Source organism: Dryas octopetala, chromosome 5 (genome assembly GCF_963921425.1).
Source record: "Dryas octopetala chromosome 5, drDryOcto1.1, whole genome shotgun sequence".
NCBI lineage: Eukaryota > Viridiplantae > Streptophyta > Magnoliopsida > Rosales > Rosaceae > Dryas > Dryas octopetala.
Window position 1 is genome coordinate 16,620,276 of NC_141370.1, and position 27,709 is coordinate 16,647,984.

The 27,709-nt window shown below is 36.0% G+C and overlaps 3 protein-coding genes across 4 annotated transcripts; 2 read left to right on the top strand and 1 right to left on the bottom strand.

The window, feature by feature from the left end:
• Positions 1–3,211: 3,211 nt before the first annotated feature.
• Positions 3,212–7,086, top strand: LOC147284989 (Haloacid dehalogenase-like hydrolase (HAD) superfamily protein). Its single transcript, XM_086244017.1, has 6 exons — positions 3,212–3,944; positions 4,064–4,161; positions 5,270–5,294; positions 5,868–5,988; positions 6,081–6,215; positions 6,476–7,086. Exons 1-6 carry the CDS (start codon positions 3,437–3,439, stop codon positions 6,678–6,680), a joined length of 1,092 nt encoding a protein of 363 aa, XP_086100143.1. The 5' UTR covers positions 3,212–3,436; the 3' UTR covers positions 6,681–7,086.
• Positions 7,087–7,429: 343 nt separating this feature from the next.
• LOC147284990 (lysine-ketoglutarate reductase/saccharopine dehydrogenase bifunctional enzyme) lies at positions 7,430–15,865 on the bottom strand. 2 transcript variants are annotated; one of them, XM_086244015.1, is made up of 25 exons: positions 15,746–15,865; positions 15,339–15,620; positions 15,148–15,234; positions 14,874–15,003; positions 14,363–14,536; positions 14,128–14,210; positions 13,905–14,021; positions 13,575–13,650; positions 13,202–13,373; positions 12,700–12,796; positions 12,439–12,605; positions 11,974–12,028; positions 11,723–11,863; positions 11,110–11,448; positions 10,778–10,858; positions 10,586–10,651; positions 9,993–10,110; positions 9,622–9,751; positions 9,441–9,520; positions 9,103–9,261; positions 8,652–8,889; positions 8,436–8,544; positions 8,038–8,199; positions 7,886–7,955; positions 7,430–7,801 (listed from the first exon to the last, which is right to left on the bottom strand). In XM_086244015.1, the coding sequence occupies exons 2-25, from the start codon at positions 15,585–15,587 to the stop codon at positions 7,749–7,751; spliced, it is 3,153 nt and encodes a 1,050-aa protein (XP_086100141.1). In that variant the 5' UTR covers positions 15,588–15,620; positions 15,746–15,865; the 3' UTR covers positions 7,430–7,748. The 2 variants fall into 2 exon arrangements, with proteins under 2 accessions (XP_086100141.1, XP_086100142.1); XM_086244016.1 differs by having other exon boundaries at positions 15,339–15,605; positions 15,746–15,793.
• Positions 15,866–24,199: 8,334 nt separating this feature from the next.
• Positions 24,200–27,419, top strand: LOC147284991 (pectinesterase/pectinesterase inhibitor PPE8B-like). Its single transcript, XM_086243383.1, has 3 exons — positions 24,200–24,752; positions 25,365–25,886; positions 26,500–27,419. The coding sequence occupies exons 1-3, from the start codon at positions 24,428–24,430 to the stop codon at positions 27,198–27,200; spliced, it is 1,548 nt and encodes a 515-aa protein (XP_086099509.1). The 5' UTR covers positions 24,200–24,427; the 3' UTR covers positions 27,201–27,419.
• Positions 27,420–27,709: the final 290 nt, after the last annotated feature.

Below are 27,709 nucleotides of genomic sequence, written 5' to 3' on the forward strand. Positions count from 1 at the left end.
TGGATATTTGGGAAATTAGAACAAGAAAATCGGAATTCGAGGCCGAATTTCCGGTTTAACCAATAATTAAAAAAGTAAATGATTATAAAACCCAAATTTGAGCTCTTTATACCTTTAAGACCCTGTGCTTTTTTCTTGTTTCGAAGGAGGTCCAATAACACCTAACCCGGTCCACATTCTAACGTTCCTCTCTTCTCCGTCTTGTTTTCTCCGTCTCTCTCTCTGACCTCACTCTGTCTCACCTCGTTGGCTCAGAGCTCATTGTTGAATGGCTGTGCCGATGCCCTGCAAGATTTGCTCGCAGAGCTTCTTCGCGCTGGCGAAGATGGTCCTGATGCAGGCCTTGGGAATCGAATTGTTTTCGGCGAAGTAGGCTTCGAATCATCAATGGCGTCGATGGGGTTGGTGGTGGACTGGTCATCGAGCACGGTATCCAGGTATCCATCTCTCTCTCTCTCTATAGCTTCGATTCTCTATTTCTGTTGTTGATTTACTCGTTTTGATCTGCGATTCAATTTTGCCTTGTTCGATTTCAATCAGATCTGCATCTTGTGCTAAAAATAGGTTTATGGCCATTTCCTTTCAAACTCTGGCCAGGTACTCTCTCACTTAAGATCACTGCCCCTAATGTTGTTGTCCTTGTTATTGACATGGGCTATAGATTTCGATTGGTGCTTACAGGAAAAACTTGAAATAAGTAATAGTCCATAAGGGCCAGATAACTAGTCTTCTCAAAGGTTTGATATTTGGAAACTGTAGTTTCCATTTTCAGTATACCAAGATCTAGGGTTTTGGAATTCACTTTTTCAACTAACTAAATCTTGTTTCTATCATTCTTCTACTATTATTTGAAGCAGTTACGCATCCTAATAGGTATTTGGCGATTGCAACCAGTGGAGGCTTGAATCAACAAAGAACTAGGGTACCTTTCTTTACTTTTGTTTCTCTTCTGCAGTATTCTAATCATAATTAGTTCATTGATGTTTTTCTTAGCATGTTGGAGAAGATGTTGGATTCCAGCCAAACTCCAATTCTTAAATTGATGGCATAAGTGAGAGGGTGAAAACGTTAGGCAGTATAATGTAGAGTAGGAGTTTGCCTGGTGTTGATTAAGATATTGATGCTTGGATGTATGAATTTCTAATCATTTTTCTTTCCTTGCATTGGTGAGAACTCTGAAGACACAATGCTTTTATCTTATTTGTTGATATCCATGGTTTTCTATATCTGATATTATAATTAGTGGCAGGTCGGTTGGCTTTGATTCAGTTGATTTTTCACTGGAATTAGATTAGCTGCCTCTTATATTAGGGATCCAGTGAATATATTTTCGGTAATTATCTTGTGCCCTACAATGATCATACTTTTATCTCGTCACATTTGTGCTCCTTGGTTACAGAGTTTTGGTATAAATTTTTTACTTCTGGTGTGGAGCTTACTGCACCTATACCTTTCGCAGATTACAGATTCCATTGTTGTTGCTCGTATACTAAATGCTAGTCTTCTTGTTCCCAAGTTGGACCAGAAGTCTTTCTGGAAGGATGTGAGGTTAGTCATTACTGATATATGTATGCTACCCTCTTATTTGCACTATGGATTTTCGAATTACATTAACCTGTTCAGATGTTATAAGTGTGAACATATAAATGCCTTTACTTGTTAAAAGTTTATATGACAAATCTATTGCTTTTCTTGTGCAGTAACTTTTCAGAGATCTTTGATGTTGATTGGTTTATATCATTTCTATCAAAAGATGTTAAAATTGTCAAGCAGTAGCTTATCATTGACAACCTCAAGTCACTGTCTTGTTTAACTCCTTAGACACCTGAGGTTGTTCTATTAATACTTGAATGTATGCAGCGTTCTAATTCATCTGATAAACTGTTCTATATCCATATGTTCTAATTCATCTTATAATTGTTACTGTTTGTCAGTAACAATATGTAAGTGAGGTTATGATTGTTACTAACAAGCAGTAGCAATATGTAAGTAGGGCTATGACTGTTTTTGACAAGCATATAGAACATGTTACTTGTATTATCTGTTTTTGATAGTGACAATTGTTAAATAGCATTTTTTTGACAGTGGCTATTTTTTTGGCAGTGGCTATTGTTAAAAAAAAAAAAAAAGACACACGGCAGCTTCAACAAAAAAGAAAAAAAGAAGAAGACACATGACAGCTTCATAAAAAAAAAAAAAAAAGGAGGTATATGGCTGCTTCAGCAAAAAGAAAAAAAGAAGAAGACAAAGATTTTTGTTTAAGTATTTTTGTTTTTTATGGGTTTATGTTAGAAAAATACATAAGATTTGTATATGTATGTTGTTTATGGGTTTTTTTTTTGGCACAGTAAGAATAGTCATTGTTCGATAGTGGTAATTATTATAATAATTGTCACTGTGACAGTAGCAATTAGGTGATTGTTACTGTGTGATAGTAGCAAATTAACAATCACCTGATTTGTTACTGTGTGACAGTAGCAATCAGGTGATTGTTATTGTGTGACAGTAGCAATCAAGTGATTGTTAATATCTGAATTTTGTAATTTTCTATGAATTTTAGTGATTGTTATTGTATGACAGTAACAAGATATATTAGTTATCTTCAACATGTGATTGTTACTGTTAGACAGTAGCAATAGGTGATTGTTACTATCAAACAATAACAATATCTTATTGTCACTGCCAGACAGTAGTAATAAGTGATTGTTACTATCAAACAATGATAATACTTGATTGCCACTGTCCGGCAGTAGCAATAGGTGATTGTTACTATTTGATAGTAACAATTATATTTACTATTAAAACGTAAAAGATTATGGATGCCTTATCTTGATTTTTTGTATTTTATACTGGTTATTATTTAATATGTTTATGAAATGAAAAATACCTAAATTATGAATTTTTTTTTTTTGGTAGTTTATGTACCAATTGGTACTGAAATGAGAAAATAAAAAATGAAGGGAAAAAATGACATTTTTAAAAAAATACTGTAGCGCGCTACAGTAACGGCGTCACTGTAGCGCTGTTACTGTAGCACTGGTTTTTTAAAAGTGGGCCGCTACAGTATTTTACTGTAGCGTGTGGGCCGGATGAATAGTAAATTTTAAAAAATGGACTTTAAAAAAAAAAACCCTAATTAAAATCACAATTAAACTTAAAAAAATCAAATAATTATTAGATTTGCAATTTATACGATTGGATCAGAGTTGGAGAGCTTTTCGGAGAAACAAATAGAGAGAGAGGCAGAGAGAGAGCATCAATGAAGTTGATGCTTATGAATATACGTGATATCCTTTGGATTCATCTTCACCTTCGTGTTTTGCTAGATTTTGCAATCCGCGATTGGTTTCCTAATTGGGAATTTTTCTAGGGTTCATGAAATCATCGCTGTGAATGGTGTGAGAGTGTCAGAGAGACTGGGGGCATTGGCATCGTTATGTTGTTGTTGAACAAGCAAAGTGGCGTGCGCTTTTTTGTAAACTCAAAGCTCCAACCTTTACTTCATCATCGTCATCGATTTACAGAGATGGCTGCGTATTTGTACAACCATAACTGCAAGGGGTTTCATGCTCAAACCCAATGGCCCCCAACCTCCATAGATCACTCTTGGAAGCATGCAGCTTTTCCTCGGAGAATTAGGAATGGGAATGCGAGTCTTGGCTGTAGTTTCACCATTAGAGGGTGCTTCCAGTCTTACCACAACAACCACCACCAACAGCAGTCTCATAACAATGGCAATGGCAATAGCATAAAGCTTCATGCCAATGCCTTTGAGAACCCCAATGCCCAATTGGTCCGTGATGTTGAATTGGACCTTCGCGGCAGCTCCGACGCCATTGGATTGGCCTCCCCAAATGGTTGCCAGGAGCGCCGGTGCCATTCCGGATTGCCTCACCATCCTTTGCCCCGTGAGAAAATCGTTGTTGCGGTCGATGTCGACGAGGGTATATATATATTGCATTGGTTCTCCATTTCTGTTCTGAATCATGGCCATTATGTTCTCTTTTGTATTTGCCAACTTGGGTTTGTGTTTTTCTGATATATGATTCTTTGTCTTCTCCAGTGTTGGGAAACTTCGTGTCCGCTCTCAACAGGTTTATTGCTGATCGTTACTCCTCCAACCATTCAGTTTCCGAGTACCATGTGTATGAGTTCTTCAAGGTATTGCCTGCTGTCTAATAGTTTGGGAACCAACTGACTGAGCCAATGAGTTTATACTGCCTCAATCATGCAGTCATGACTGTTAGATATGACTCATTATTTAGGACAAGTTGAAGTTTTAACTGCTTTTAGCATTTCTGATATAATAGCCATATGGTCTACCCATTTATTTGAAAGAATATGACTTGTTTCCAGGATTGAGTATGTTATGCTGCTAACTCACTTTTCTGGCTATTTCATAATTCAGTATGCTAGTTTACATTGTGATCTTATGTCTTACATTTCAGCTATTGTCTTGGATTGTATTATAATTATGTTTGCGTCCCTCCTGCCTACCTCTGACCCTGATCGATGAGTTGAGTTATTTGTATGGAGATGATATATATATATGTAATATATATACAGATTTTCTCTAGGGGGTCACGTCCGTATTTTTTTTTTTTTGCGGATTCTCGTTGCCGAGCGCTCGGTAGTCCATTTTTTTAACAGCCGAGCGCTGCAACAAGCGCTCAGCACCGCTTCCTCCACCGATTTTTTAGGGTACTTTCTTGACAGTTCACCCCATACCCTCCTAGGGTGTAGAATGAGGCTTGTGGAGGTTGCAAGTTAGGTTTTAACTTCGAGATTAATCCTGGAGTTAAAACCTAACAAAAAGCTGACAAACTAGTGCTGAGCACTCGGGAGAAGAAGAAAATGGCACTGCCAAGCGCTCGGCGCCGAAAATCCATAAAAAAAAAATTTGCGAGCGTCCTCTCTAGAGAACGATTGAATATATATATAGGCCCACTGGTTTGTCGGCGTTTATGTTATGGTTTAGCTTCGGGATTTTTCCGGAGCTAAACTCTAACATAATGCTTCCACCAAGCCCATTCTATACCCTAGGAGGGGATGAGGGTTTATCCTTAAAACTCGGCAGAGGAAGCAGTGCTGAGCGCTCGGTGACAAGTGTGCATGTTCGTTGGTGCGCACCTGATCAAATCTGTATATATATATATATATATATATACATCTACATTTGCTCTTCTCTTCTCTTTGATATGCTCTATTTGTGGGAAAAACATTTACATTTTACTTGGCATATTCTGATGCATCATTTTTTCTGTTACAGATATGGAACTGTTCACGTGATGAAGGTACTACTAATGTGTCCATTTTTTTTCACTGTTTTGCATCAGAAGATAATCAGGGTTGTTGTCATCATCATCATGGTCATTATCAGTCATCATGATAATCTTTTATGGAATTATGACACCAAAGTACTTTTATCAGTTAAGCTATTGGCGCCTTTATAAATTACATTTGGGTTCGGGTCATATTTGGATCTAACCTACCTTTTTTCTAATTCAATCCTGCTAATTGAATATTGAAAATGAGAACTTCATTTGAATCACCAAATTCTTCTTGGTGTCATGGTCAAATTTTTAATTGAGTTGAATGTGGATTCAATCACACATTTGAGCTGACCAACTGACAGCCTTAGAATTAATTTATGTATTGGTTATTGTTATGTGATCATTTGGATCTCTACTGAATTGTTATGTGTAATATGTTGCATCTAAAATAATAATTATTAGAAACATATGCTCCAACTGATAAATGGTTTGAGATTTCTTTGTAAGCATTTACCTGCACTGTTTTTCCTGTTCTATCTTTTGTCCCTTCTTTTAGGCATTTTATAATTGATATTCTCTACTTTGCTTTGACAGCTGATATTCGCGTTCATGAGTTCTTTAAAACACCATATTTCAAGGCCGGGATCCACCCACTTCCCGGTGCTCATGAGACACTTCATAAGCTGTCAGAATTTTGTAACCTGTCAGTTGTGACGTATGTACAATTAATCGAGTTTCTTTCGTTTATTATTATGTTTGCATGAGCATTGACTAACTTGATCTTTTGGCATATGCATGCATTAATAGGTCTCGGCAGAATGTAATTAAGGACCACACAATTCAATGGATTGAGAAGCATTTTCCAGGACTGTTTCAGGAGATTCACTTTGGTAACCACTTTGCTTTAGATGGAAAGTCCAGGCCTAAGTCAGAAATATGCAGGTATGCTTGTGAATCACTTTAGATAGTTTGATGTTGTGTATTCTAAACTTCTTGGCATGTATCTTATGAAGTTCTTTTCTTACTATATTGTTTTAGAACCTGCAATTCTGAAATGAATGTTGTGCTCAAGTATCCTGTTCCAGTTGCATATTTACCTGCTTGTTGGTCTTGTGGGCTACTATCTCCTCATGGGACCCAATCATAATCCTACTAGATAGACTATTGCTACTGACTCTGTTCTGATGACATGCATTTGCTAGGTCCTTAGGAGCAAAGGTTCTAATTGATGACAATCCAAGATATGCAATTGAATGTGCCGATGTTGGGATCAAGGTTCTACTTTTTGATTATGAGAACTCATATCCTTGGTGCAAGACTGATTCTATTAATCAGCACCCCCTGGTCACCAAGGTTCATAACTGGGAAGCAGTGGAGAAGCAGTTGATGACATGGATTATTTCATAATTTTTTTTACAACCTATTACAACATTGATCTCCAATTTGTCAAGATATGTTGAACTCCATTCTAATTCATGGAGAGATCGTTGAAGAAACTGTATGGGGATTAGCCAAAAAGGGTTGTCTGGTGAAAGCTACAGTAGGAGAATGATGAGAAGTGATAACATTTTCTTATCATTTCCCTCTCTTCTGAGGCACTTGAAGGAAAACTAGGTTTCAGATTATACATTAATCTTTATCTCAATCCATCAACGATTTATGTTGATGAGATGGCCAGGGCTTGGTTTCTAAATTTTTATATTTAGCAAGAGAAGAGGGTACAAGGAAAAGTTGGAAAACTGGCAAGAGATGTAAATATAGATAATGACGAAATGATCGAATTATCCAAAATTTTCCTTTTCTGTTAACTTCGTAGTGTATTCTAATTATGATCTTGATTTATATTCTTTAGTTTTATTTTTGCCTTACATTATGTTCTAGCCCTCAAAGGCAGACAAACGATAGAAACAAATGTTCTCAGTGATTTCACACTCCGATTCTTAAGGGAGGACATGCCACCTGGCCCAAAGGTAATTGGCTATTCTCACTCTCATTTAGAAAACCAACAATCATAAATTAGGAAATTTTAAATTTGCTCTACAAGCTTTGCACATCATTATAATTTGATCAAAGCTTGTGCAAAACTCTTGCTAGAACAACAATCCTCAAAATATTTTTGGGTCACTTAACCATTCAACTTCATTGTAGCATTGTAATTGGATCAATTAGAGGCCATCTTGTAGCATTCATTAAGCACTCAAGTTTGTGATCTGAACAAGTGTGTCAACTTCATTATTCACAAAGTTATTTTGCTTACACTATAATGTAGGAATAGGAAGCTCCTCCCGTTTGCAAGCCCTTTATCTACAAACTTAAAAAAGGCATTGCAAAACGCTTGTCATTGGAGCCCTATCACATAATTTTATCAAATATCTGTGCTCCACTGCAGTTCTGTGGTGCCAGGCAGCAGTTTTGCATCAAATTTCAGGTGAAAAGCTGCATCTTCATATGAAGGAGGCACGGAGATGATCCGGCTCACTCGACTTTCTCCATTAACTTGATACCATATGCTTGTAAGATATCCATGGCTACAATACCACACACAAATCCAACGTTAGACACCATCTGTTATAGAACACCAAACCAAGCACAAACATGAACAAGTGGTTTACCTGGGACATATACTTCAGGTTCGATAGGCCTTAATACACCTCTTGTTTTGATCTTGTTTCCAAGTATGAGCTGCAACGCCAAAATTGAAGAAAATTTGTTTAGGAATCATCTCACTTCATAGAGCAGAAGAGTAGAATGGTCTAACAAGTACCAGAGCTGCAATGCCTGCCGGGATACCAACAGTGAAAGCCATGGCGGTGATCATTTTACCATTCTTCGTCCTCCCAAATTCCAGTAAAGTGGCAGACTGTTTCTCTCTAACTTTGTTATCTGGGAACTCAACTTCCACTTCATGATGCAAAAGCACCATATCCTGACCATAAATCACACAAGTTTAATACATAACAGCACATTCAAGTAAGCCTAATTCGTGTACGCACAGACACACATTTACAACAGCCAGAACTTGCTTTGCATAATGGATTGGACTACAAAATGACTTTGCTATCACAATGCTGTTTTTGTTTTGCATGACTATAGAACATGTTTTCTCCTTGAAATACAGGAGTGACTAAAATATGTAGTCTTAATTGCTGGTAAGGAATTTACCTGTTCTGTGCTGGAGTATTGTAACTTTTCTTCCATGCAGAGACAAGAAACATCAAATGCACTCCTGCAGGAGACCGGAATTTCTTTCTGCTCATGGAGTCCCAAAAATCTAGTCCACAAAGTTAACAAATCCAACCATTTCAGAATAACTTTGTCTAGAAAATCTGAGCACGCAATAAGAATGGAAGAAAAAAGGATGAGATACAATGAGCTTACATGATAGTATTAGCAGCCCTTACTGCAGTTCCTTGCTCTTTGCAGTATCCAAGCTTGACAATCCCTTCAGGGATGACTTTCTCTCCTACCAGAGGTCCACCCAGATCTTCACTTTTAATTTTCAGAAGTTCAGACAAAAACATTCTGAATGTGGGTCTCTTTCCATCCTTAAGAAGTGGATGAGGTTCAGGTTCGAAGAGACCAATTCTTGCAAGTGTTGCCATTATTTCGCCAAATCCTGTGCAAAATAATTGTGTATAATCCTCAACAAAAAAAAAAATTGTTCAAGTTCAGTTTTGATAATGAAAAAAGATCTTTGTTTTTTCAAGCTTTCCTTAGCTCATGTTACCATATATAACAAATCTTACTTCAACACTTGAGTTACTCAATCAATTTTCAAGTGTGAGTGTCTAAACATTAACATAACCTAAAAGCCAAGCACATGTCATACCTTCATAGCGAAGGGTTCCACGAAAGACGGTCAAGGCTTCATGTCCTATTCCATACAAGTCCCCATAAACTAATGAGTTGCGATTTGGAAGGCACTCCAATGCGAAAGCTGGAAGGTCGGGTATTCGAAGTCTCACAGCTGAATCATAAAGATTCTTCCCTGCAACATCCTTGTAACATGTTACTGGCTAAACTATATCATAATCATGTGAGGACTCTTTGAGCAGGGAAAGGAAAAAAACCAGCAGTTAAACGAAAAGAGAGAAACAGGAAATAAGGACACACATCTCATTGAATCCTTGGATTTATCATTCTTTTCCTTCATTATTGACAACTTACCATCAACATGTACAGTTTCACCATTTGATTTATAAGTGGCAGGATTGCGTCCAGCTCGAATAGCTCCTGCAGGGCTCCAACTGAAATGATTGATTAGTAGTAAGTGACTTCCACAGGACTAAAACTAGAAGTTAGAACTAGAATACCTGAATTTAAGGAGTGTATCCAATTCAAAAGTTACCTGAATTTATATGCTAGTGGATTGTTTGCTGCAGCTGGGGATGGGAGTCCACCACAGTAAGAATTGAAAGACCTTATTCTCCCCTTACGAACATGTACTTGGTTGATCATCTTCATTGCCATCATATGATCTGAAGTAGGACATGATCGGACGAATAATTTTGGAAATCAAATGCTAAAAGGATGTTAAAACTTAAAGAATATATCTATAATAGGAAGTACAAAATCTATTTGAAGTTCTACAGAATTTGATATGTCAAGTGTCGCATGTAGTATATCGAATTAAGTCTCAAACTTGTATTAGACGAGTAGGTCATTTTAGAGAGACTGAGACCATCTGCATATCATTCATAAAGTCAGCTAAATCATTACCTATCCCAGGGTCCAAGCCCATCTCACCAAGAATGGTAATGCCAGCACTCTTTGCCTTTTCATCTAGCTTTGACATGGCATCATCAACATAACTAGCAGTGACAAGGTGCCTTTTAAGCTGCATGAAGAGAACAAAACAATTTCCTTAGCTAAAACAAGAAAGGAAGGCAAGATTGAAACAGGAAAAAAAACAAAGTTCGATAAATGAAGAAGAATCCTGTTATCCTGTTATTAGTCTCTCCTCTTATGGTCCATTTTTTACTTTCTTTTACCACTCTATTCCTTATTATAAAATGAAACATTTTTCTTGTGCTAACCTCAAATGCAAACATAAAACCCATCTCTAGCTTCAGTTACTTCTTTCACTAAACATTATAGAAGTTGGTTTGTTTACCACTATTCCCAAAAGCTTAAGTCCGACAATTATTTTATATCCTGACTTCCCCTCACATGTTGGCCTCTCTCCACCACTTGAGTCTAACATGTGGAATTCAGCTTGTATTGGGGGTTTACAATTACAAGGATTTGAACCTGAATTATTCTCACATGCAACAACGATAAAGTAAATATAAAATTTAGACAATGTAAAGTACCTCAATACATGCATGTGCTACAGTAATGTGGCAACTAGCAGGCAGTAGACTTATAACAACTTCAGCCTGCATGAGGGAAACAAAGAACACTGACAATGTTAGATGTGATTGAAGACTCACAAACTTTGAACACCATTAATGGCAGCATTTTGCAGTACACAGTTTTTCAGTGTACTGCAGAAAAGTCGTTACCTCTGATATATACTTATGAAGACTACCAGTGTCCCCCACATCAAGTTGAACTCCTCTTGCATTTGGAATACCTTCAGTGATCTGCATCCAATCTTTCAGTATCAGAACATTCAAATGCGAAAGAACAAGAACAACATAAAGATGCATCTAAAACGTTTGTACTTGAAAGTTGAAGCATCATCATCATATAAGGGGAAACTACATATATGTCCTACATTCAAGTACATGAAAGAGAAAAGTTGTATCCTGATGAAAGAGGTGAAATCAAGATTATTATAACAGAACTGAAAGCAGGTTTTAGAAATAACAATATAATGTTCTGTCAGTTATACCTCTTCGGCATCCTTTAGATAGAGAGATGCAACAGTAACTTGCACATCATTCTTCTCTTCAAAATCATCTTCCAGGAATGTTTTACACCATTGTTGGGATGAGATTCCGCCAATTGATGCTAACAGCTCAGCAGCTGGTTGACAGACCCGGCCTGCTCCAATAATCAGAACCCCGACCTTCCTTTTCATGTCATTTTCATTAGTGCCACTCTGGACTTTGCCAACCCTCAGTGAAATCTTATGTGCTTCTTGTTTTAACGCTTGATTTTCATTTGGATTAGCAAGACAAGTTAATGAATCGATGATTTGATCCAGACCTGCACTATCATCTGCGCCCACCTGTTCATATCAATAAGATCATACTATGAAAGATATTCAACCTGATAGTCGTAGTCAATCAAATAATACATGTACAGCCAAGCTCCCTAGCATGTCAAGACAGGGAGATAAATCATTTCTTGCATAAATAGGGCCAACAGGGGTTATCAAGCATTCACCACATTTTTCACACTTCTTTTACAGTGTCAAATTCCTGTCAACATAGTACAAATTGGGAAAGAACATGGAAACACATGTCCTCACCATAATCAAACTGGAATAGAGGTCTACTCACTTCAAGTTCTGAGTATGATGTAGCATGAGAACTCGGACCAACTTCACACTTAGCCAAATGGAAGGAGCCCTTTGCAGCTTCAATAATATCTAAGGCCTCATTTATCAGAAATTGATCAAATAAGTGACCACTGAGAGATACCTGTCATTTATAAGGAAATTCAGCAATGTTGATCAAGATATGTAGGAAAAGAGAAGCAATTCGTACATAGGAGCAACATCCAAAGATGTAAGAGAAATGGAGAAACTTACTAATATTTTGTACTTCTTGCTAGAGTGGTGAGTAGCAGTTTTCTCTAATATTTCTCTGCAAATTATGAAGGATAATAAACGGTTATTGTATTACTGAAGAAAAGACATAGCATCATCATAGGGCAAATAGCTCCAACACAAAAGATTGATAGATCAATTCAGCAACCTTTTTATAAAACTTTACAAACTATGTAGATTATGCCTAGTATTCACATACAGATTTTTCACTAAGTAATCAATTTTCTGTGGTTTGAGTCTGAGTTCATTAACCTTCCTTTTTTCACAAAAGCCCCCCTGACAGATTCAAGGTTGAATCCAGCACTAGCAGAGAAAGTCAAAGATTGCCAGTTACTCAGAAAACAAATAAAAAGCTCAAAGTCTATACCCTCCTGACTGTTCACTCTGCATATTACATTTTTACCAGAAGAAAGGCAAGCATACATATGACATGGAACTGAAACTTACTCTGATTCAGAGTTTCTCATACGTTGAATATATTCATACAATGAGGTAAGTGCTCCTCCATGGGCTATGCAAGCTCTCCTCAAGTGTGCAGGTAACTTTGTAGTGTCTTTTGTAGAAGCCAAATTGCCAACAAATTGGGATAATATGTCTCCAAAATGTTTGGAAGCCTTTCCAAAATTAAGTAGCATGTTTTGTTAAAGCATGTTTGCATTATCCTAGATTTATTGAATTTACTAAAGGAAAAGCCTATATGTACTGCACCTCTATTGAAAATTCTGTTGGAAGAATGTCAACAGATAAACATATCACGCCATCACCTTCCATGTCATGATGGTAAGAATCTTTTAAGGGATCATATCTGAAAACCATGATTGAACATATTAGAGCACATATACAAAGTAAGAAGGAATTGGATATTTCTGGTCAGATACTATTGTAAACCAGAAAAAATAAAATAAAAAGGTAGAGTGTGTGAAAGAAATTTAAGAAAAATAAACATGATACAGAAGCTTGATATGGCATAAATACCAAAAAAAATGTTATTTCCAAAGCTGCAAATGCTATGTCCAGAGCATTTGATATTACTTCTTGCCTTACAATACATTTAATTTCTGCATAACTTTGTGGTGATGATATTAAGGTCAATTGATGATAGACAAATAAAGATAACCAGCATCTCTAGCTAGAAGAATCATGAATAGAGCAGAGAACAAGAAAAACTGTACCATTTTAAACAATAAGAGTGAATCTATTGATGCCATACCTGAAGAAAGGTGAGTCAATTGATGTGGTTTGGTTAACAAATTCTATTGATCCCCCTATATCACAAGTTATATCAGAGATCCCAACAAGTGGACATCCTTTCCTCGTTAAATCTTGAAACTGCTTGGTACTCAACAATCGAGGAAATCTTTTCTCCCAATACATGCAATTCACTGCCAGAAAAAAAAAAAAAAAAAAAAAAAAAAAAAAACTATAAATAGTAACATATACATCTAAATATTTTGACAAAAATCTATCAAGATGAGAATATGAAATAAGATTTTGTCAACCTACTTTAAGCTAACCATAGCAGCAACCTAGAGTAATAGCATATGATTTGCCACAAAAAGTTGATAGCAGAGTGTAAAACATACCAATTACAGATGCATAAGGGGCTATTTTTTCATGGAAAACAGGGTTGTAGTGTTCTGGATGTGCATAATAGTCAGCCTGAAATAAAATAAGATGTTAAGTTAGTATATTTTGTTACAAGAGAGTCAATATCAAGTACGTAAAAACGTAAAAGCTGTTGGTGCTCCCAGTTAAAATTGAAGAAAAAGTTAATTCTCAAAAATTCTAAAAAGAATTGATGAGTGATGAGTGTTCAGGATTCTGAGGAACTACGCAACAATTGAAGATCTATTAATAAAATGTAACACATGCAGAGCGATAGATAGATAAGAGATGACTATGAGGGAACTTACTTTGTCAAATACTTTTTTGGGATCTTTGTGTTTGACCATGTCTTTACAAGTCACAACACAACCATATACTTGGAAGACCCTTTTTGATTTCCGTGTAGGTTGAGCAACATCCTTGGCCTAACCAAAATAAAAACTTACAAAACTACGCACAAGAAGGCATGCCATATAGTAACTGAGTACCATTGTTACTTAAACACTTCTGCAGAACGAGTGTGATACTTACCATCGCAAATATCTCTGGAAGTCTGCTTGGTTCCACAAAAGTATGAGGAAGAAGCTTAAATATCTCTTGTGCACCAGAAGAAACTACAGGACAAAAAATTATAACAGAAAATTATATCCCAAAGGCCCATCATGGGATCAACCCCGGACAGTGTCCCTTAAATTGCCTAGCAAGTAGCAACAGAAAGTTGACTACATTGTAAATGGCTACGAAAGGAGAGTCATATGCAATGTACCATTTCCTGAACCAGTGAAGACAAAGACCAGAGGACAGATTCCTGATGGCAGTCCCAGAGTTGCTATCTCTTCGCCGACAGAAATTACTGCAGCCTTGGCAGCAGCCAAGGATGAATACATATTGGATGCACCCAACGAAAGGAAGGGTGTTGAATATCCAAGACTTAGGTACCCTTGAAAAGGTAAAAGGAAGTGTGAGAAAATGAGATAGAAGGTTAAAATCAACTAGACAGCATACTCAATGGAAAAACCTCACATCCAAAGTACCAAAAGTATACAAGGGATTCTTAAACATCATAATTTCAAGCTTATCCACTATTTCAAGCTTTAAAGTTGAATACATTGGAAGTAAACTAAAGATGCAAAAACTTTCCCTTGATCACCAAAATCAACCATACTGCCATAGCATATCAATTTAAAACCTCTCTAGTAAGTAGTCTAACATTGATTACCAAATTCAACAATACTACACTAACAAACGTAAAGGGTATTGCAGGAAATGAAGCATACTCTGTCCCAACCCACGCAAGAAGTCAATAAACCCAGCTCTACCAGCAAACTTTCCAAATGCTAGTAATCTTTGCCCATGGTCCCCAACTATAAGCTCATAATCATATAGTGACGCCCTTTCAGCTATGATCTGCACACCACGGAGATAACAGTGATATGAAGCAAAACAAGAATCACAATTTATAACCCATTAAAAAAAAAAGAGAGTTAAATATGCAAACAAGAGTATAGAAGAGTTGATGAACATTGTTCTTTCTCATAGCCAGGGACATACCTTATCCAATAATGGCATGTTTTCCTTTTGGGCCTTGTGAGTATGGGAGAAAAATGCATAGGCTCTATCAGGAAGAATCATCTCCAGCTGCACCAAAGCCAAAACCAAAGAATTGTGTCAAACTTGCTGATCAGATTGATGGTATGTATGTTGAAACTTGAAAGCAAAGCCAAAAGGACCCAAATTAGGACCTTTGGTTGTTTGATGCCCAAGATGAGACCACATTCTGACAAGTCCTCTGATATTTCACAGCCAACATCCTCATACAGTTCATCGTGATGGATGCGCTTGGTGGATGGTTGCACAATTATGCGAGAAACTCCAGTTTTGGCGCAGCCACTGTGCAGCAGCCGAGCACAGTGAGAAGGGGTCAGAGGTGCTCTTCTTTCCCACTTGTTCACAGTCTCAGAGAGGATCCCAACAACCCCATTTCCAAGCATTGTGTAATTATGCTCCTCCTTGATCAGTAATTACTAATTAGCAAGATTAGTGAAAATGAAAATGAAAAATTAAGATCTCTACAATACCAAATGCTTTCAATTGTTCAAATGCCAAGCATTTAATGGAAGCATCAACTTTGTGAATGGATGACAACTACCTTACTGGGATTTGATCTGCAGAAGAAAATATGTACTTGGTTTTGTTGGGTTTGTCCTTTATGTACATGTAGTGTGTCAGAGTCTGAGAGAGAGAAATCAAGGATTGGATTGGATTGAATTGATTAATTGTTAAAGAGAGAGGTGATCACAGTTCACAAGCAAACAAAGAGCTTGTTGTTGTTGTTGTTGTTGTTATGGGGAAATGGTGCATTATGAATCACGAACAACTGAACTAATGAAAGAGAAGGGTATGAGTCATGTCACATATGTATACCTGCCACGCCCATCATAACTTGATAAGGATATGTGACGCACCCAACTAATGAAAATCCCACTGTTTCCATTATTTCAACCACATCTTGCCACGTTGACCCGCATGTACGGTGACGTAACGAACTTGACGGTTTTGCCGGTCGGTACAAGTTATCGTGCTTTGTTTCTTGCACTATTTGGGCCACTGTCTCGTATTCGCGATTGGATCGGTGCATATAATAAACGTGCAATAATCGCAAAACTCGCATTTTTATACAGTCATTCCATCCAATGCTTCATATAAAAATAAATAAATCTAATGGGAACGTTGGACGTGGGTTGATTTTGATTCAATTCAAAAATCGGGATAAGGATTAAGTTGAAGGATGATTCCATATGCACCTAACAATAATTCATCAACACGTACACCCAAATTTTATTGAATTTTTTAATAACAATTATAATCCTCTTTGAGAATACTAGAATTAAGCTCTAAACATAAAATCAACAATTATTATAATATTATTTGTTTAATAGGTAAGGCTAACCAACCAATTTTTTTTTTTTTTTCAATTATATAGGTTGTAACTCATAAATTACACAACAAATATTGTAATAGAGAAATTATTATGTGTGACCGTAATATCACGTAGCATGATAACGTAGTATTATCAATCTACTCAAATTATAATATGTGTATAATAATTAATTTCTAAAACCTTAAAATCTAAGAAAAACTTTTAAAATTATTTATATATTATAATTTCAATGAAAAACACCATATCATTATATTATTTTTTCCATAACTGATAGCATGAGAAAACCATATATCCTGCTTTTCATTCTCTTCAAGGAAACAAAATAGTGAGAAATAGAATAGCTTATCATATCATCAATTATTGGGCCACTAAACGATAGGTAGGATAAATAGTATACTTACACTAACTTTAGGGTTCAAATCCCTCAAATGTAATCAAAATAAATTATTGGACCACCAAATGATTTAAAAAACCACGTGTCATAACTTTCCTTTTTCTGAGAGTTTTTGCATTTATGTTCTCTCCCCTACATCAAACCATGTGTATCAGTGTATATATGGAAAGCTCCGGAACGTGTCGTTTTTATCTTTTCTTCCTTTTATCATGTTTCTATCAAGGTCAAATTTATTTTTGGGCTCACTTTAATCCTTATAGTTTTAATTATCTTGATTTTAGCCTTATACTTTATAGATTGATACAAATCAAGAATAATGTTAATATTTTCATTTATTAAATTATCAATAGACAAATATGCTAATATATCATTAAATTGCAACAATTTTATAAATATATGACTAAAATTAAAACAATTGAAACTATAATGATCTTTTAGGCCAAAAAGATTTGGGCAACTTTCAAAAGTAAAATTGTCTTTTATCAAAGTCATTTGTATTTAATCTCTTTAAATTCTAAAACATCTCAGGCGTGCTCAACCATGGCATTCTTGAGTTTTGAAGATATAATCCATCGAGTTTTGGGCTGTAAAGATTTCAGTAGCCCATAGTCATACGTTATCTATAGCATGCAAAATGTCCCAAAATCAAATAAAAAAGGCCTGTCCAGTGTCCACTTTTTCTTACAAGAGCATTTGGGCTTGAAAACTGGCTAGAGTGCAGGTCGGGCCAGGCTCACATTTGTCCCTGTTGCTGGTGTACATATCAAACCAACCTCTTTTCCCTCACAAAACGTCTTTCAACAACTATTTTGGATGTAAACTTATTATTAGTCTAATGGAATTTCTCTTCACAGTATTAAAAATGTTTCGAGTTCAAATCACCCTTCCCTGATTAAAGAAAGAGAAAAAAAACCATTCCAAACATTCGATTTATCCATGACTTTTAATTCAAATGATATGAGATGAATAAAGCGAAAATAGAAATTCAAAATCCTCACATAAGCAGAAAAACTCGTTCATGGCTCAAAACACTTTTCCTTTTTTGGATTCATTGGAGGCCATTTGAAATAGAAAGCCTGCTTAACAACATCTTGGTTTTTGGCCAATCATTTCAATTACAAGCCCAATGTTCACCTAGCATTTTTTTTATGTCCAAATTTGCTCCTATATTTATTACTCAAATTTAATGCTACTCCTTAATAAGGTGGAGAATGGAGAGAAAAGGTAGTAGGGCACCCATTGCTGTACACAAATCAAATTGTTGGCTTCAAAGCTTCAAAAGGCATTACAATTCACAACCAAACATGATCCGGCAAATCGCATAATAGAGAAAGCAATGATTTTGATCTAAAATTAAAGGGAACCCAAAGCAGATATTGTAGAAACATGTGGTGTGGGTCCCACGCCATAAATTAAGAACCCACCAAAGTTTTTTTTTTTTTTTTTTTTCGGTTGAAAGAACCTCCAAGGTTGGATCTTCCTTCTACCTCTCATAACTAGTCTATTTTAAGAAAAAGAAAGAATCATATATAGCTGTGTACATATTCAATCATAATTACATGGAAAAGCGAATCAACATTTGGTTCACATGAAAGTTATAGAAGATAGTAACCTAAATTGTGCATGTAATAGTCTTTCGATATGATAAGCCTACGTTATAGTTTTAATTGGTAATAAATTAAACCACTGATCGTGGCATATTGCTGGATGTCTGACCCATACTAGATACTCTTTATCAAAGCCTCATGTTCAGGTAAATTGTGCTCGGCCAGCTCATCAATGCACTTTATATGATAAATCCATTTTGATGTGTTAGGTTTGGATTGTAGGATGGGTTGGAGAAAGAATATATGTATATTCTTTTTTATTGTTATATTGAAATGAATCGAATTCAAAAAAATTTTGAATTTTAAATTTACTAGGGGTAGATACGCAATGAGGTCAATTGACCCCAACAACATTTGGTTTTCTTCTATTAATTTCGGGAATTTGGCCTCTTATTTATAAATTTTTCTATTAAGAAAATGGGTAAGCTAGATATGAAATGCCTCAATTCAAAGAGGTATTTGATATGTGAAGAGAAGGCTTAGACACACTTGTCTATGTTTAGAAAGTTCTTTTATCACGCTTGTATAGATAGTAACACATTCTTGAATCCACCACTTACATTGCACCCACACTTACATGGCAATCAAGGAAGAACCTATGCGTAAGGCTACATGGGCTATAACTCATGCAAAATTGCTTAATTAGCCCACTCCATCCCACTCTAGGCCACCACACATTGAAAACTGGATTCTCCCGGTTGGTAATAGAAAATAAAAACTTATTAAAAAGAAAAAAAATCACATAAAAAGGAAATTACTGGTATTTATTAAATACAAATAATGTGTAGGGAATAGGGATCAATTAATGGATTTGCCAACAGATCATCAATAATGACATGCATGTAGTAATTAGATACATGGCTTTTGGCCAATAAAACTGTGGATCCACAGTCCAATTTGTTACAGGTTCAGACAATACAATAAGCTGAGAGAGAGACAGAGAGCGAGGTTGAGAGCGCGTTTTGCAATATGGACTATTTGCTTTCTTGGCATTAAAGGCAGTCGTCGGATCGAACAAGTCCAAGCGAAGTGCAAGCTGTAAAACGCGTTTTCGCGTCCTCCTCCGCCTCAGCTTCTCCCTACTTTAAAACCACGAGCCATATTCTCTTTCAGCCTTTATTGCTTTCGGAAAAAGAACTTCTCATGCTTCCTTCTATTAACTATTATATTCCTTTCCTTTAACTCCGACAATGACATAATTAATTTTCTTTCCGTATACATTTAACATTTGCTTCCTTCAATTAATTTTCATATATTTTTTTTTTAATTCTCACTCATTTCCATCATTGTTATTTCACTCTAATCAAGGAGTAAAATGTCGGTTTCGAGGAAATTTTCGATGAAAATTTCGATGGAAATTTTCGTGGAAATTTCGATTAAAATTTCGATTTCGATAAAATTAGACAAAAACGACGAAAATTGCTATCAAAATACAGAAATTTTGAATGAAACTTGACCATATGTTTATTGAACATATTATCTACTACATTTATAAAAAACATTGAAAAAACCAAATTATATAGTAGGTTTCATATGATATAAGGTAAATATAATGCGCGCTGGACAAATACTGTTAAATAAAATTAGTATAATGAATAAATGAAATTAGTATATTATTTATACTCTATAATTTAGAGACTAAATCCTAATACTAAACCTTATATACTCTATATACCTTAATATTCTTTATACTCTATAATTTATAGACTAAACACTATATGCTCTATAATCTATACTCTATATTGTTTAGGATATGCTATAGGATATTAGTGTTTAGGCCTTTTAGGATATTTTTAATTATTTTTTATATATAAATATATTAGAGTTTAAAAACAACTAAACGAAACACCAAAATGACCAAACGAAACCCGAAACCCGAAACTTTTTTTTTTTTCTTTCCAATTACCCAAAGTCCCCAAATCTCAATCAACCCTAAACCTTTTTTTTTTTTTCCTTTTCATTTGTTTTCCCAATTATTTGTTTTTATTTTATACTTAAAATTAAAGAAGGGCAATATCTTTTACCAAAAAAAAAAAAGGACAATATCACTCACATTGCTATATTAATAGTCAGGAGTAAGTTTATTGGGAACCATTATAGAAAAAAAAAAAAAAAACAATAAATATAAACAGAGGATTCAATCCCCCTAAAAAAAAAAAAAAACTCCAACCCTCCAACAATAAACATGCCCAACCCATCTGCGTAATAAGTCACATTAATTAATATAAATAAGGACACATGGTTTTGAATTTCTCACTTCTCTTTCTAAGTTTCTATTTCTCATCTTTTTTCCCAAAAAGTCGAAATATGGCAGCCATAGATAAGGGTTGACCACATTTGTAATTGTGGCAACTATGTGACCATTCAATAATTATATATTTTTAATAAAGTTTATAAATATTTATAATGGTTAATTTAGAGCTTAACATTTATGCTTAAAGTCTAAAGACTATGTTGTAAATATAACTCAAGTATTATCAAAAGTAAGTTGTAATTGGCATATAGTCACAATTGTGTAATTGTCATATACAATTGTTTTTTTTTTTTTAACGAAAAATGAGTGAGCCTTCAAATGAGCGTTTAATGGGTATCTGAACATTGGACAAGGCCCTAAACAAATTCCTTCCCTCCCCTTAATATATAAAACAAAAAAATTTGTGAATTAATATTGTATCCAAAAAAAAAAGTTGTTTTGAGTCTTGAGACTTGTACAAAAAATAATAGGATTGAAAATAATTTAATTGTCATATAAATATAATTAAATAAATTTAAAAACAACCATGTGAAGCAAACCCAACAAAAAAAATAACACATATGATGAATAAGGTTTTCTTTTTTTAATGTGTAAGGTTCGAGATAATGCACTAGCCCTACAAGGTGCATTGTCAAATTGTCAATAATAGCAAATATGTTATAGACTTATAGCCTTTTGACTTGTAAAAGTAACTCTGCAGTTTTACTTCCCCATTTCCCCATTCCTTCCTTTTTTTTCCGTAAAGCATGCTCTAGGCTCCAGCTCCCCCATTTGGCCATTCCCCATTTCCCCTTTCTTTCCTTGTTTTTTTTTCTTCTTTTCCTTTCTCTCCAGACTTCACCCAGACCACCCTTTTCTTCTTTTTCTTTCTCTCCACAAACTCCACCCCGTGCTTTTCTCTCTCTCTCTCTCTCTCTCTCTCTCTCTCTCTCTCTCTCTCTCTCTCTCTCTCGGCATCCCCATCACCAGCCCACCATCACCCTCATCTCGCCCCTGCCGCCGCCCTCCGCAGCCGAAACCCACCGAAAACCCAGCCCCTCTCCTCTTCTCTTCCTCCCTTCTTTTCCTCCTCCCTCCACGGCCTCAACTCCCAAGTGACAAAGAGATCTGAGTTTGGGGGAGATTTGGGGTTGATCTGAGTTTGGGCGAAATTTAGTTCAAATTTCGTCAAATTTCGACGAAATTTGGCGAAATTTTACAAAAATAAACATATTCCGAGTTCAAAATTTCGGGCGAAATTTAAGCGAAATTTCGCCGAAATAATACCGAAACATAATGGATTCGTGATAAAATTTCGGAACTTCAAAAAAATGAAAATTTCGGCGAAATTTCATTCCTTGCTCTAATCTATGTTTACTTATATTGGGAAATTAAAAAAACAAATGAGGCCCACCCCAAAATAATGAATCACTCTCTCAATCTCATTCTTTAATTGGAGGAATATGATATTGACTCACATTCTATCATAATTCATAAGTCATTAATTCATACTAAAAGTACCATCAATTTTTTTAATAATTCCAAAATACCCATTAAAAAAATTTAAAAAAATTTCAATAACACTCAAACTTTTTAGTGATTAACAAATTTTTATTCTGATTCATAATCATTAATAAACATAGGAGTGAGAATCAACTTCATTTTCATTTTTCTTTAGAATGGTTAGTAAACAACTTAATGAGAATGTCTCCTACCATTCTAATTTATTCTCACTCCGATTTATTTTCTCTCTTATTTCATGTTATAAATGTTGATGAGTTTACCTTTTCACTGTTAGGGTATAATTTTTCTACTATTAAATATTTTTGAATGTATAATGTATCATTCATCAAAGACTAACTCAATAATTACCAATAAATATAATATATAATATATATTAATTAATTTCATGGTCGGTAATAAAAGTAGCTAGAGGTTGACGAGATGTTGATGGCTGTTTAGTGGTTTAATATTTGTTAAAACGACTATTTATGCATTGCCATTCACCATTTGGTGAGGTGTCACCAATCTTTCCAAGTTCAAGATTTATTGTGGAAAATACTTTTTTATGATCTTTCAATATTTGAGCTAGTTTTTTGTTTGTTAACAATATTTGAGCTAATTAGTGAAAAGTGAAGGTAATCTTTTATTGTTGTTGTGTGACTTAAAAAATACGAAAGAATAAAACATGCATGCATGGTTGATGGTCCACACACGATCTTCACTGCAGGTTGCATATTTGCTAGCTTTATCATTAATTTTTCTAGAATCTCATTGAATTAGATCCTACGCGTGTCATACAAAAGTGGAATTACTTCAAATTGAAGCTTTGAATTTGTTTTCATGGTTGCTTTAATTTGGTCAGGCATATATATATATATATAACAAATGATCTTGTAATGGTGGCCATTATTCTTTTCTTTTATTTTTCATTTTAAAATTAATTTGGAAGTTTGGAAAGGATTGTGATCTGATTTATTAAGAGTACTATATATTTAGCCAAGAGATATATCATATATATGTTGTTTTACTATATATACCATATACGTGTATGGTCACCTCAAACTTACATTTTGCTTTAGAATTGCCTGTATATTTATGACATAGCATGTGCCTACCTATAGCCTCAATTAATAAACCTTTAATAATTGCGTACAATCATAAATATGTTTCATAATCTTGCTACCTTTTTTCTTTCTTTCTTTTCAATATATTTATATAGCAGTTATACATAGATAGTGCTATCTTATCATACAGTCATGTGACTAATTAAGTTGCCAATTAATCAAGATCTATACTTTTAGACACGATTCTACTTGATTAATTAATTATTCTAATTGAGAATTCGATATCATAACATGACATTAATGGTCTGATATAAATGAAATATTGCTTACAAAAAATGTGATGGAATTGTAATCGATAAGTTTGCAATATATTCAAAATAATTTTTCAGGGATAGATCCATATGGCACTCATGCAGTATGTAAGCAGTTAATTAGCTCCACGCATCGATCACTGGTATTGGAAACTAAGCCAGAGGGACAACCAAGTGCATGGTCTCCCACGTACGCTACTATCATTGTCTATAAGCCTATAAGGCTCCAAGTACACACACAATAACACGGCATGCATGGCCCCCCAAATAGTAGCCAGTTCACATTCAAATCAGTGTACCTGCAGCGATTCAAAAAAGAAGGTTTAGCTATCTAGCTTTGCTTCATTAGTACACTCCAAAAAGCACCAATTAGTGACCAATGGATCTGTGTGTGCATCTCATACGACCGCTGATATCTATATTTTTAAATTTTAATTATTTTTTAGCGAGTGAAAGAGAGAGAGAGAATGAAATTGAAATTCCAACAAGTGCACATTTTATACAGATGACCGCCGACACATAGGTGTATATATAATACAGAGACCCCCCAGGCCTCCCCCAACCTGCAATTGGCACGATGACTCGACGCAAATGCCACATCAACCCCTCACCAGCCTAGCTCTTAAATTCCCTCACCTACTCAGCTTACCCCACACCCCTCGTTTGCCTTTTTATAAATAGCCTCTGCTCTTCACCCCCCCTCATCTCTGTTACTCACTCCATCACAATTTACTAGCTTAGCTCTAGGCCTTCAATTTTTAGCAACATTTTTGTGTCAATGGCTACCTCGGATGGTCCATTGAATCAGCTGCTGCTGCTGCTCATCCTGTTACTGTGTGCCTGCGGCAGCAACCCATTTGTTAGCTGCAGCAATTTCACAAGCAACATACAAGCAGAGTGTTTGAGGGTGCCCAACTCGGAATTTACTGGCTCTCTCAGGGACACCATCGATGCTGTGCAACAGGTGACCTCCATTCTCTCTCAGTTTGGAAATTTTTTTGGGGACTTTCGCCTTTCGAATGCCATCTCCGACTGCCTTGATTTGCTCGACTTCTCGGCTGACGAGTTGGACCGGTCTCTCTCTGCTTCCCAGAATCAGAAGGGTACGTACTTCTTGATAATCCCACTTAATTAAGTAATTCTATGACTTTTTCTTAATTGGGTGTTTGACAATTCCACCTATTTTGGGTGTACTTTGAATTTTGGTTCATGGGTCATCATGGGGTGGATTGAAATCTAAGTTAGCATTGAATAAATAAATCATTTTGCTCTGCAAATTCCTACAAGCTCTGCATGACTGCATGCAAGCCAAACACTTGTCTCTGGGTTATGATTAATCTTTGCTTGCATAAACCATACACAAAATGTTGGAGAAGTTTACGAGTTTAGCTTTGAGTTATATATGTAAGTAATCTCACATGGTTTGTAAAGAAGAGAACCACACACTAATGCTGAATTCATACTTGTTTGACGACACGAGCTGCTAAATTGAGAGGAGTATAGACATGTTTGCCGAATATGGACACGAAAAAGTGTGTGGTCGGACTCATCAACCGATTTCTGCACAACACAAAACTGCTTGATGGATGTCACACATGTAACTTTTTCCTTGCATAAATCTTTGAAGTTTGCAGTACTCCACCAACATTTCATATGATTTTCAGCTGTACTAGTTATAGAAATTAACAAAGATACACCTTTTGATCCATTTGCAGCCAAAAATAACGGCACCGGGAATCTAAGTTCTGATCTGAGGACATGGTTGAGCGCTGCACTGGTTAACCAGGACACATGCAGTGATGGGTTTGATGGCACCAACAGCATTGTCAAAGGGTTGGTCTCCGCTGGCCTTAACCAAGTGACCTCTTTGGTCCAAGACCTTCTAGGCAAAGTGCACCCAATTTCTACTCAGCAGGACCCTGATGGCCAAATCCCTTCATGGGTTAAAACCGAAGACCGAAAACTGCTACAAGCAGATGGGGTGACTGTGGATGCCATTGTAGCGCAAGATGGAACTGGAAACTTCACAAGTATACAGGAGGCAGTGTTAGCAGCACCTGATAATACCCTGCGGCGCCATATCATATACATCAAGAGAGGGGTGTACAAAGAATATGTGGAGATCAAGAAGAAAAAATGGAACCTTATGATGATTGGAGATGGTATGGACGCCACTATAATCTCTGGTAATCACAGTTATATGGATGGTTGGACCACATTTCGCTCTGCAACATTTGGTAAGCATCCGTTTGATTATTCATCTTATTGAAATTAATTGGACTTCTTAATTTTCCATCCTTATTGAACAAACAGGGGAAATTGATATTTGCTTTTGCTAGTTTTGGTCCCTTAAAATTGCTTTTTGTACTTCAACTTTGGCCTGGGGTCTTGGACAGTAACGTTTGGTACCCTTCTAATTATGGCGTACTTGTACCACTGGGATATTGATAGATCCCACCCAATTCAATTATGGTAACCTCATTAAAATAGTGGATGAAATCAGATCATGAGACAAGAGGTACATGGTCCCTGGATATTTAAGATGCTAGAGTCACATGCAAAGCCTCACTTCTCTTTTTTTTGGGGAGGCAGGTCAGTTAAGCCTACATAATTTTTCGGTTTCGGTTGCAAAGGCTCGCATTTAAGCCTGATAACAGCTGTTCAGCATTAATTTGCCAACTACATGTTTATGTTATTTTATGATACCCATTTCATATTAGTGGAATATATGAATTTAAGTATTATTCATGATTTCTCGAAATTCATAATTTTGACGTACATATTGTTGGTTATTATAAAGAAATCATATATAAACGACACATATTGACCCTATTTTTTATGTGTACTCAGCTGTTAGTGGCCGAGGATTCATAGCACGAGACATGACATTTGAGAACACGGCGGGGCCAGAGAAACACCAAGCCGTGGCCCTCCGGTCTGACTCTGACCTCTCGGTGTTCTACCGGTGTGGCATAAGGGGCTACCAAGACACACTCTACACACACACCATGCGCCAATTCTACCGGGACTGCAAAATTAGTGGCACTGTTGACTTCATCTTTGGTGACGCGGCGGTCGTGTTCCAAAACTGTGAAATTCGGGCCCGAAAGGGCCTGCCAAACCAAAAGAACAGTATCACGGCCCAAGGCCGCAAGGACCCAAATGAGCCCACAGGGATTTCAATTCAATTCTGCAACATCACTGCGGACTCGGACCTCGTAGCTGCCTCAGTTAACTCCACCCCTACATACCTTGGCAGGCCATGGAAGCCCTATTCAAGAACTGTAATTATGCAGTCTTTCTTGGACAATGTCGTAATGCCTGAAGGGTGGCTTGAGTGGAATGGTACTTTTGCTTTGGACTCACTGTTCTATGGGGAGTACATGAACCATGGGCCTGGAGCGGGCCTGGGGAGCCGGGTCAAGTGGCCTGGTTATCAAGTATTTAATCAATCTGGTCAGGCCAAGAACTATACTGTGGCCCAATTTATTGAGGGAAACTTATGGTTGCCCTCTACTGGTGTCAAATATACTGCAGGGTTTGGGGTTTAAGGCTTTATTTAAGCACTTGATAATGTAATTTCACTCTTGTATCTAATCATATCTTCTTCCTTTATCAAAATTTTTTCATAACAAAATTTAGAGCAGCAGTAAGTAATTACGTACCATAGATTTATGTTATAATGTTGTGTGTCATGTTATGATGATGATGATGATGATAGACTCATATTGTTTGAAATAAACAGAATAATCTGCTTACATTTTATGTTTGCGTCCAAAACAATATCATTTTGGGGGTTCTTTTTTAATGAAGTTGTAGCTCTCATATTCAATCTCTCTTATGTTCTAACTTCCTCTGTCACTCACATAGCATGACACAACAAAAAACAGACAACCTAAAAAAAATTCTTCCACTTGTTTGCAAGAAGAATTAGTGACACGCGAGCCCTTTGAAAAAACAAAATTAAGACTGAACATGAAAAAAATCCTTTTTTCAAAAAATTCTTTGGATGGTGGACTGCAAAACAAGCTAACAGAAAAAAGAAGGAAACAAGTCATCA